At 35.3% G+C, this 11,991-nt stretch overlaps 1 protein-coding gene across 1 annotated transcript in view; it reads right to left on the reverse strand.

Moving 5' to 3' along the window:
- LOC110467505 (cleavage and polyadenylation specificity factor subunit 1-like) overlaps positions 1 to 7,430 on the reverse strand; it is a 35,303-nt gene extending 27,873 nt beyond the window's left edge. The window contains exons 1-8 of the mRNA XM_021524709.1: positions 7,279 to 7,430; positions 6,194 to 6,364; positions 5,041 to 5,068; positions 4,107 to 4,237; positions 2,929 to 3,009; positions 2,404 to 2,555; positions 1,881 to 2,024; positions 237 to 487 (exon numbers count right to left, since the gene is read on the reverse strand). Coding sequence (XP_021380384.1) covers positions 237 to 487; positions 1,881 to 2,024; positions 2,404 to 2,555; positions 2,929 to 3,009; positions 4,107 to 4,237; positions 5,041 to 5,068; positions 6,194 to 6,337 — 931 coding nt within the window. The 5' untranslated portion in view covers positions 6,338 to 6,364; positions 7,279 to 7,430. The remainder of the gene's footprint in view (positions 1 to 236; positions 488 to 1,880; positions 2,025 to 2,403; positions 2,556 to 2,928; positions 3,010 to 4,106; positions 4,238 to 5,040; positions 5,069 to 6,193; positions 6,365 to 7,278) is intronic.
- Between the last annotated feature and the right edge of the window lie 4,561 nt (positions 7,431 to 11,991).

An 11,991-nucleotide genomic window follows, 5' to 3' on the forward strand; every position in this document is an offset into this window, starting at 1 on the left:
TCCAATTTTGACTTTTGATATAGCAATTTGTATACCATGTCTGCTTGAGGATGTAAGTTTTTATTTCACTAATAATTTCTGATTTTCAGGAGTTCAAATTGCAATAAATAGTCCTACAACAGTATATACTTAATATTTCGTGAGCATGCAGACCTTTTAATTACACTTCCTAAAATGACCTTAACTTTTGATAGGACGTTAAACAAAATAAAACCAAAAGTTTGAATTAAACATACTTAGAGGGAATGCTGTACTGGCGTGAGCGATACTGTTGAGGGCCACCCCGTAGGGAGGCACGCTCTGGTTAAGATACAACAGGGAGTTGACAGCTAACACCATCACCCCTCCGATGGGCCTCGGCACAGGCATTACATGATGACAGTCGAAGGGAAGACTGGCCAGTGACCAGATGATGGGATGGACTCGTTCCTGTATGTTAAGTGAGATGGCCACGATGCTACAGCTGTCGGCTCGCACTGCGGTACGTCTACAACCCAATGAAAATATCTTCACACATCACTATTAAACAATCTTATTTGGAGGAGTTACTTCCCTTTTATTTGTCTAAAATGTAAATATCTTAAATATGTAAACACTATGTTCACCAGAGGATGTTGTTGTAGGGGAGGGACTTATATAGGCAACGCCTGATGTCTAATCCTGGTGACTTCTGTTTGTCAATAAAATGTGTTGAAATTGAAAATATTGAAGTATAATGATCATGAATCGCCAACTTAAAAGTACTTATACAGTTGTACCTATATAAAGAGACCACCAGCGGAAAGTCAAGAAAGGATCTCTTAATGCAGATGGTCTACTCACAACAAGCCATTCAGATTGATATGTCTCGCCTGTGCCCCGCTTTGACCATCAATGCACATATCAGAGAAACTAACTTAAACACAAAAACTTAATGTTGATGGAGATGCTGACTAAGTCAATAGACCGCATCCAGCCTTTGATGCATTGGTTGATAGGTACTAGCTAAGATGCATCTATGGTCCAAGTTTGGTTGGTCTAGCAGTTATACTGTTAATGAAACTAACTTAAACGCAGAAACTTAATGCTGACGCCATCGCCGGAAAAGCAACACCTTAGTCACGCCTCTGCTACTTCGTGGCGGCGAGACAAAACTCACAACAATCAGGACCATTATAAGTGGCCTCTTAACACAGTTGGTATCTTAATGCAGATGGTCTCTTAACACAGTTGGTATCTTAATGGAGATGGTCTCTTAATACAGGTGATATCTTAATAAGTGTGGTTACATTTACAGGTTTGACTGTAGCTTCATACTAAGCACTTGCCTGCAGGAGAACCAGTCTCCGAAAACATTCATTTTTTTCTTTTTCAAAAACTAATTACATATTCCCTAAATTTGTGCATATGCATGGGAATCAATAGACATGCAGCCAAGATGGTAGGAATTGGCAAGCGTTTTACCAGGGTGACATACTCCCCCTGAAGGAAAGAAATTGTCCCGAGTTTTCCAGGGGTCATAGAGATTCTTGTAAAAGTATCACAGAGTATTTTTGTCCCTATTCCCGGGTCCTTATGTTGGTGCCAATGTAACAGAGAATATTATTTTTTTCAGTGTCTCCACTAGGAGTCGAACCTGGGCCCTCTGGTTACTAGTCTAATGCTCTACACAATGATCCAAAGAGAAATTCTCCCTAGCCGTGTCGGTAGGAAGTGGCTAGTATTATACCAGGGTGACGCATATATATATAAACGCATACAAAACCATTTGATGAGTAATCTTGTAAACTTGGTATCATTGGAAAGGGAATTTTCCTGGCTTTCATATGAGCCTGACTTTGCAGAAATAAGTTCAGAAATAATACCAACTAGTACAATACTGGTACACAGTAGTTACTTACCCAGCCCAAGTCTGTAGCGGTTCATACAAGATGAAGACAGTAGGTTCATAGTAACCATGTAGGAACTGGAAGTCCTTCACATTGGGGATCTTCTCATCAAACTGTCGCAGGTCAATTATATACGAGGACATGATGGGGGATTTGCTAAAAAACAAAGGCAGAATCTTGTTCCCTTAAAATGTAACAGCTGGACATCAAAATAACAGAGATAAAAGAATGAACCATAAAAGTGGAAATTTTTGCGAGTACAAATGTTTGTTTTTTAACTTTTTTTTAACTGATTGCTGTGTGAAAATGTTTCCAGTGGCAAACTTTATAAAATCTGTATATTCTATATTATGCACGTCATGATCACAGAGGTCCTTCTTTTAAATGGCTCCACTGTGGTTTGAATCAAGGACCTCTGGTTTACTAGTCAGACACACTATCAAGTAAAAAATGAAAAAATCTCTCTAGTCAACTTGGTAGGAAGAAGCTAGTATTTTACCAGGGTGACATAATACTACTTATTTATATAGTTTACCTTGCACCAACCACATTGTCAGTCTCCTCCATCAAGGCATCTCTTCTGAACGGCAGAATTACCAGGCGGTTCCCATAGATCAACATGGCTGCACATCGACCGTCAGGGTCCACTCGAATTGTCGGAATATCATAATTTGTAGAGAAACCATCCTACAAGTATATATCGAAGTGCTGGTTGTCGATAGGTAATTAACTATTTTACAATGATCAAAATTGTTCAAGATATTAAAAAAACATTAGAGAAAACTTGTATAAATAACATTTAATGGTCAGAAAAAATGTAACGATACAATAAAGAAAAACAGACATGTTAAGTCTATCAATATTAATTACCGAAAACATACCTGATATTCTGTCAAATTATAATTAGTTTGAAGTAAGTTTTAATGACAAGACAAAAAAGTCAGCAAATCTGTATATTATCACAAACTTTAAAACAATCATTCTAAACCAAGTCTGCACTTTGTGAGTCACTACATAAACAGTGAAAGAAGGGAGATAACCATTAAAATTAACAACCTACCTTCATGACAGATTCCTCAAAGTAGTGGAGAGAGGTCGTCTGGAGGTCGTGTGTTCCTGGGTCATACTCCACCACTGACAGCTGGAAACAATTTAAACACACAATCTTTATGTTTTATAATACAACTCAGATGAAGAAAAATTGTTTTCATCAGAAAATACCAGGCACATTTGTCCATTTCAAAATCCCCTTTCAAAAAACAATTAGCCATGGGTAGTTTTTTTTTATACTTTGCCTGCTCATTACTCCTTTATTTAATGACTAAAAGACTGATGTTTCACATATAATAATGAGTGAGAACTCACAGTATATAAACAAGTCAGTACTTTTTTGTTTTGTGCTGGAAATCTTCGTTGTACACAAATTACATAATATTTTTTTCAAGATACATGTATCACTAAGACATTTCTCTTTTAAGTTTAACCTCAAAATGATTTTAGAATAAATATTTGATTGCAAATTTTTTTATAGACTGTATTTATGGTACATATGTCTCAGCTCAGGTCACTTCTATAATTGAGACTACTGGCAAGTGTTTATATTACTCCCATAACATGAGAGGCCGCTGGTCGGCCTTTGTTCAATCGGATATGATTTTGCCATTACGCAGCGCCTGTCAAAATTTTTCGCCGTGTTAAACCTCTAACATTGTTGGAGTAGTGTTTATATGTTCTATTGTGTAGGCATCCATAAAGCTTAGATGGCCTTTTCGGGACACATTTTTTTAATATTTTTGAAGGATCCCCACACCATTGCCTAAAACTGTTCATACACATTGGAAACTACTTTTTCAGCATGACATTAGCTTTCATAAATAATTTCTGAACAGAAAACCATACCTTGCAGGACTTTTATGAAAAAATAATAAAGATGAAATTTGAACAAAATACATTGTATAGACATATGATCAATAAGAGTGTTCCGAGTGTAAAACATTCAGCCGGGTTATACCTGGATTCAAACCCTGGACCACAGATTAATATAGTCTCTCTAACAGGTTTAGCTACCTGGTCAAAGGAAATGTCATTATAACCAACTGCTCTACATTTACATCCAAAACAAAATTAAATTAAATTACTTTACAAGATGTGTATACGAAAAACGACAGCGGAATTATGTAGCGTTTTGCCTGCAGTGGAACAGAGATCCTTAATGTTATTCTGGCTGGCAGATTTTACCTTTGCGTCCATGAAGCTGAGGAGAAGAGCATCTCGATGTGCCCCCGGCAGTTTGACATGTTGCATTGACATGATGTTTCCGAACAGACTGAACGTCGCCAGGCTCTCCAGTTTCTGCTTTCTCTTGCTTTCTGTATAAACAAACAACTTCTTCTTTCAATGTTTGAACTAATTTGAGCTGTATGACAGGAGTGAAGGTTCCAGATTGAATAAAGTTTTGAAAAAGTTCATGCATGATACTGAACTTTTGACTTGACAGATAGGGGGATGCGGAGGAGATATATTTTAGCGAAAAGCTGGAAAGATAAAGGTACCAGTTAAGATGGCGAGATGATGGGGAGGCTGATAAGTAATTAAACATACATCGTGAAACCTAGACTGTAGAATACTATAATGATACAGCGTTAAAAATCATCAGTGCGACACTGGGGACTATAAATGTATCTTAAAAGAAATCCAAAATATTTTTCTAGTTGATGAAACAAATTGACAAAATTCACCAAAACATACCTCATTGATGTCTTTATAAAATTGGGCAAAATAAGAAAGCGTTGAATCAGAAACATTATCCTAATGCTATTGATATGATAAGTGTCATTTGATAACCATGTTATAAGTAACCTTTTTAATTACAAGGAAGGTAGAGTTGTGCCCCCTAGCCCAAGGAATGTTCCTTATTTTGGACCCTTTGACTAAATATTCCCAACCACTGAAAGATCTTATGATTTATCGGAAAGACCAACTTAAAAGATGACATTTTAACTTATATATGTTTGTATATCAATTTTGAGCAATAGAAATTTCCCTGATGATATTTCAAAAGGTGAGCAAGTATATGTTGTTTACTAGTTTACATCAGACTCTAGCACAAGATACTGGTGTTTGTTACATACATACATAGAGGATTTGTAATGAAGAAGCCAAGTTTACTTACCTGTCCATTTGTCAGGACTTTCAACATCCTGAAATGTGGAATTAATTACAAATTTAATGCAAGAACATAAAAGTGTAGAGGTCTATAGCATTATTACAAACTAACGAAATGAATACCAGCTGGTACTTGCTGTCTAAGTTAGTGTCGGGAATCAGTTGTTCCTTCATAACTGAAGGTCAGTTATGATTCGACATGAGAGTGTTTAATTTGCTATGCTAACACTAAAACTGTATAGGTTTTACAACGATACTTTCAACCTTTTTTATAATTATACACCTTCCCCTTTGAGCTTTTACTAACCAGAAATCAATTTATCATATATTAAACTTCTCTTTTAACAACTGCCTGAACATTTTTTTGATAGATGAATATATATACATGAATAAAAGAAAACAAATTAAATAATTATTGAATTTCATAAATGATTGATTATAATTGGCTGCATAATCAATCAGCTATGGTTATAATCAGTCAATGGAACAGCACTAGTATACATAAAGAATTAAGTATATAAAGTTAGAAAACCTTAACAACACAATCTTGGATTTTTTCTTGGAATCCAGACTTGAAAAAAAAAATGGTGGGAGGGGGAGCATAATTTGAACACTTGTCAAAACTTGTTATATACATAATATTTATCAATTTTATCAACTTTTGTCGTTGACTTGACATATATATGCAATTTGGTCTATTAAAGATGCAGGGGAACTACTTAGGTGGACTTAATAATTGCCAAAGGGAGAATACTGATATCAGAGAAGTTCATCCACAACTGTGTGGATATACGCCTGATTTCATCAGTACATTAACTGAAATTATACTCAGACCTTACTGTTGTTCCAATTATTTGATTTAATTAATGATTAGTCATTTTAATTTGACTATAGCTAATTGATTGTGATTTTCTATGATCGATCATGGTTTGAACAATACATGAAAACTTTTTAGGAGTTCTCCATATTTGGAACAGAACTGAAAACTGATTAAACAAACAGCTTTACTCGTAAGTTGAAAAGTATCTATTTTTGATGACTAATTCTTTCACCTTTTTTTAATTTTACGACTGATCAATCATCAATCTTTTGAAAAACTTACAATCATTCATGAATTGACCTATAACTTGTTTTGAGTTTAAATCATTTGACAAACTTACATCAACTTCTGGAATCAGTCTGTACACATCGAGCTGGTTCACAGCAGCTATGACGAGATTTCTTTCCGACGTGTTGAAGAAGTTACAGTAGACACAGTGTTCGATCCCTGTGGGAGGGTGTATCTGTTTGTACAGGGCATACATCTCAAACGCTCGTAGTCGTCATTAATTCTAAAATACACAAAACATGTTATCATTCAGACATTGATTACTGTTGACAACTGATGTAGGTTCATGACGCTTTGAAAAAGGACCCTATGTATCATGAATATTAAAGATTCAAAGATTTCATATATGGATAATTCCCTTGTATCATTGTTGGGCTTGTTGCATTAACCTGTGTTTCCGTGCCCTGATCATGACCTTCTGCACATTTCTCTGCATGCATACAATGGTTACCACCAATTTGTTGAAACCATCAGTTGTAAGCACTTAGTTTACTTCTGGAAGGTCGTTGAAGAAAACATGGCAAAACAAATTGTAAACCTACACTATTTTAAGAGTGTTTTTACAGAATACTACTGCCTTTTAATAGCTTAGAAAACCACAAAAAAATACCCTATGTAAAACATTTAGTGTAGTTGATTTAAAAAAAAAAGTTAGATGCAAATCTCAAAAAAATGTAGTAAACATTTGTCTACGACATATTTTCACCTCTGGACTAAAGTGGATATCACAGCGTACCTTCAATTGCTATAAAAAGAGAGGAACAGAAACTGGTAACATATATAGGCGTCATTGAATGACGATAGGAGTTACTTAGCTGTCATCTAAGAGTAAAAAAGCGATTGCAAACTGACTTTTCTGTTAAAGTTTAAAATTAACATTGGTGGCAATTCCTGCCTAAAACACACTGCTTTCAGGATTTTGCTCTGATTGGCAAATGCTTAGTACTTGTTTGTGCTATACTCTACTGCTGTTTATTTATACGTTCCAAAAACGCAGTAAGTCCTGACATAGGTCTACATGGCATTTGATGTATTTCGCCAAAGTTTCGGCGTTTTCATCTTTTCGTATTTTTTTCCACAATGAGATGCATCCCTCCAGTAGTAGACCACTTTCTATACTATGTGTAAAACACTTACCAAGCGATGTAATTTGGATATTGGGGTTTTGAAGACACGGATGCCGTTTTTATAATTACTTTATCTTCATAAATAGTGTCTAAATTATCACAAACAATGCAAAATCCGGCATGCCGAATTACTGGAAGACGCCATCTTGTGGAACATGATTATCCGCGCGAGACAATTTCAGAACGACAATCACCAATTTGAGGCTTTTAATGTCATTAACATTGGTACTCGTTTTGTGTATGGTCTTTCACTACTCAAGTATTCTTGATAAAAGTACAAAGATAAAAAATGTACCACAAGAAGGACAAAAATAGACAGCAGATTCACCCAACCGACATTTACACATGCATGTACCAGTGTTTTTTTACTGTTACTTAATTGTAACGTTCCATTGACATGTGTCAAACACATGGGGTATTTTGGCATTTAAACGACTCAAATTACAGTACATATTAATTAAACAGGTTTTATTAGATAGTTCGTGTCGTATTATCAGTCTCATTATCTGCCTTGGTTTAAATTAAATCCACGAACAAGTGAGAAAACCGGATTCCCAACATTTTTTTTTTTTTTTTAAAAATGAAGACATACATATGGACAAGAGAATGAATCCGTCGTTGGTAAATCTACCGGCTTAAAACCTTTTTCCCCTTCTGTTTAATAGCACAAACACTTTTATTGTCATACTGGTCATGGGATTAGGTTAAGTCCGTGTCGAGATGATGTGATATAATGGGCTTTACTATCTCGACTGTAGCTTTCAGCAGTCTATTAATGATAACGCTAGAAAATGAGATGAATAATGCATGTCAAGGGAGATAATTCATGAATGTATTCTTCAAATGGCACGTATGGTCAGACTTTTTTTTTTTTTACCTGAAACTAATCAAATAGCTTGCCGCGTCTTCAATTACGCTGGTATATTCCAGAAGGGCAGACAATGTAATGAGCATAACCCCCTGGAGTATTGATGGTGCACTAGATATGATTAGGGAGAAACATATGACAACCTCAGACAAGAAAATAATAATATGTATTCATGTAAAAGGCAGACATTACACGTATATCACATTTTGCAAATTGGACATAAAGATATCTATTATCACAGATGTTATTTATAAGTTATTTATGCCATAGAACTAGTATTCAGTCAGAGTGTTAAAAACTGGATGGAATGCAACTAATTTAGGCCTTTACCTGGGATATAACGCCACATTGTGAGTTAGTTCCAATGGGGTTCCTTAGATCTAAATAAATCAATTAAATTCACAAAAGAGTTACATAATTGAAATTATAAGAAGAAGTCCTTATGCTGGAATCTACCCATCGATGATGATAAACATATACATCTGTAAGTACCAACCACGAAATACTTAAGGGCGTACATTCCAACAGATTAAAACAGATATGAATAAGTATTCCAATTTGAAAAAAATATCAGATGTACAGTTGTAATGTAGAACATTTCCTGAGGGAATATTTTCAATGAAAACAAAGCCCTTCCTAATGTTAGAAATTGCTCTCTGAATCAGTAGATCTGTCTTTAAACCATTTTGCGGAAACCAGTATTTAAACAAATATCTTTTATCTTAAACATTATGTTTAACATCTAACAAAAAGAACACCTTATATAGTAAAACCCGATTATTTCAACCTCGCCAAATTCGAATCGCCGGTATAATACAACATAATACAAAGCGGTTCCATTGTCAAAATCTGCACAATTAATAAAAAAAAAATGAAAACCGAGTTCAAATAAGATAAGTTTATTTCTGTTATAGGTTCATTTCTGATCCTCTACACCAGACTCAAACTAGTATTGAATTAAAACGTTATAATGTTCATATGTTACAACATCTCGTCATTGGTGGATTTCAGATTTATAATTATATTATCTAGGGAAAGATCTTTTTATTCCATGGCTTTAGAATGTTATTGATATCCCGGTCATATATGCCGTTCATGATCTTGTATGACTCAATCATATCCCCTCTAATACGTCGAAAGGCGAGTGTTGGTATTTTCGGTTTGGCTGATCTTTCAGTGTATGTAAGGCCCTTCATTCCTGGTAATCTTTTCGTTGCTCTTCTCTGTACTCCTTCCACCGTTTCTATCCCCGTAAGTCTAAATGGTGACTATATAGAACTGGCAAAGTCAAAGTGAACCATAACAAGTGTTGTGTAGAGTGCTACAAATATTTTTCCGTTCATATACTGGAATGTTCTCCTTAACATGGCACGCATGGAATTGGCCTTGTTAAAAAAAAATCACACCGATGATCGGCAAATGAGTGGTTAGATTCTACTGTCGCACATACATCTTTCTTGGATTCTATTTGTTTTATGACCTGTTTATTGACAATGTTTGACGAACGTCTTTCCTTGGTAGTATTTAAGATATGCACGTACTTTTTCATTTTTGCGGGTGAACTTGTAGTAGCCATTTCTTGCTCCACTCTTCCTTTCTATCTTTGTACCATTGACATGTCGTCTTCTTTTTCTCATGATGTTATATATTTTGGTGTCATCCGCAAATAGGAACAATCGTTTACAAACATTACAAACAGGATTGGCCCTAATACTGATCCCTGTGGGTTCCTGGTGATACCTAGCTGTGTCCATTCAGACTGCTCGCCATTTATTACTACTCTTTGCGTTCTATTCTTCAAAAAATGTTAATCCATGTTAACATCTGGTTTGAGAACTGGTATGCCTGCAGTTTATTTAGTAGTCTTTTGTGCGGAACAAACACTATATTGTGCTTCATAGTTAGCTTTCATATACAATATGACATTTTATTTTTTTATCCTAGTGTAGCAGTTTAAGTCCAATATCAGAACACAGTGGTCGCACTTTCCAACAGGGCTTTGAAACTCTAGATTTGATACCATATTTTCTTCGTTCGTCATAATGAGATCTAAACAATTCGGTGTGTCATCTCCTCTCCATCTGATTGACTTTGTCACGTGTTGGAATAGGTAGTTTTACTGGATACGCCCCGCGAATTTGAAGTCCTTTGAGTCTGTACTATTGTCTTTACTGCTGTAAGTTTCATAGTTTATATCCGGGTAATATAAGTCCCTCATAATAAAAACGTGGAGTATCCTAGTGCGGTTGCTTCATCAATGAGGTTACACATCCGGTCATTGTTTACTTCCGATCAACTGTCTGATCTGTACTGTCAAGTTTTATTTTCACACAAAACTGTTTTTTAAACTAGCTTTCATTTCCTCCGATAAGGTTAATGTTTTTATATATAATCATACCCCCTTCCAATGCTATTGTCGATTTTGTTTTTGCTGAAAGCGTTGTATCCATCAATTGAGAATTCTGCTGGGTTTGGTTTGAATCTACTATTCTTTGGTTAAAACTCAGTTATTTCTATGATTTCTGCATTGACTTGATTTACTCTTATATTGAATTCTGTGATTGTGTTAGTAAGTTGGTCCGAATTTGTGTACACACGTTTAAGCTTTTCATGATCTAATTCGTTATTTGGATCTTTCCTGATAATTTGCAATCTCCTTTATAACAAAACCCTCTAAGTTTCGGCATTTTATTAAGTTGTTTGTTGATCAGGATTATTGTAAAACCATTTCAATTCATCACGAAAAGTAAAATTCTCTGTATTAAGCCTGGTTCCAGTCGTTTTTAAATTTCCTCTGATTTTCGAGTCATTACTTAGGTCACCTTTCTGGCACATGGAGGGCCTCAAACTTTGTAAGTGTATTCCATCCTACGCGATTTCCTCCCGTTTCTTTTTGGTTTCTGTCCATTGCAGGTTTTTTGTTCTCGCACCATCTTTGCATGGTAATTACTTATTTTTTTATTCTTTTGCAATTCGACATCTGCATCTATAGGTCTATGCTCCTAAATAGGCTCCTGTTAGTTTCAATGTTACCTAAGGTTACACGCCATGGTCTATCGTTACGCTGCTCCTACGAACGGCTTTCTCAATATCATTAGCATTAGTGATGGTGTTGCATTTGCCAAATATATTCTGTATGATATATTTATCATGGAATATCCTGTCACTCCTGTTATTTGAGCAAATTTCTTTGACTCCATACATTAGTATGTATTTTCCCCAGATTTTCGATCGTTCATTTCCGTTATGGCGGCATCAACATTGTTTGGCAATGATGGTGCTGTATCTGTTGGCAATATCCGTTATCCGTTGGAGTATCCTTGAATTTTCACCACATTTACGATTCTCCGTAACATATCCTCAGCACACTTCTTCACCATGCTCTCCTCAAGTGTAGAGATTCGGTGTTCATACTACTCCATAATGGCACGGCAACTTTCATCTCACTGTTTGATTCACAAATAATAAATTGGGAAGAGGCGATTTTCAATTAAGGAGACATTGTTAATATAAGATATGCTCGATTGGGCCTAGATGACGGGTGCTTATATGATTTCTATTTTCACGTCTACTATGTATAAATTATTACGTATTCTAAATGTGAATCATTTTACGTGTACTGTGAATCATTTCACGTGTACTGTGAATCATTTCACGTGTACTATGAATCCATTTTTACTTCTACCGCAAATTATTGTTCTCCATTGTAAATCTACTTCTACTGTTACTAATGTTCTACTTCCTATTTTGTTTTAATGAATAACATAATTATATTCCTAGCATTGATCCGATATTTCTTTTAAAGGCTCTTCTTAGCTTGTTTATCAAATTTCTACTTTCAAATCAGCTATTGAT

This window comes from Mizuhopecten yessoensis, unplaced genomic scaffold, assembly GCF_002113885.1.
Source record: "Mizuhopecten yessoensis strain PY_sf001 unplaced genomic scaffold, ASM211388v2 scaffold11175, whole genome shotgun sequence".
NCBI lineage: Eukaryota > Metazoa > Mollusca > Bivalvia > Pectinida > Pectinidae > Mizuhopecten > Mizuhopecten yessoensis.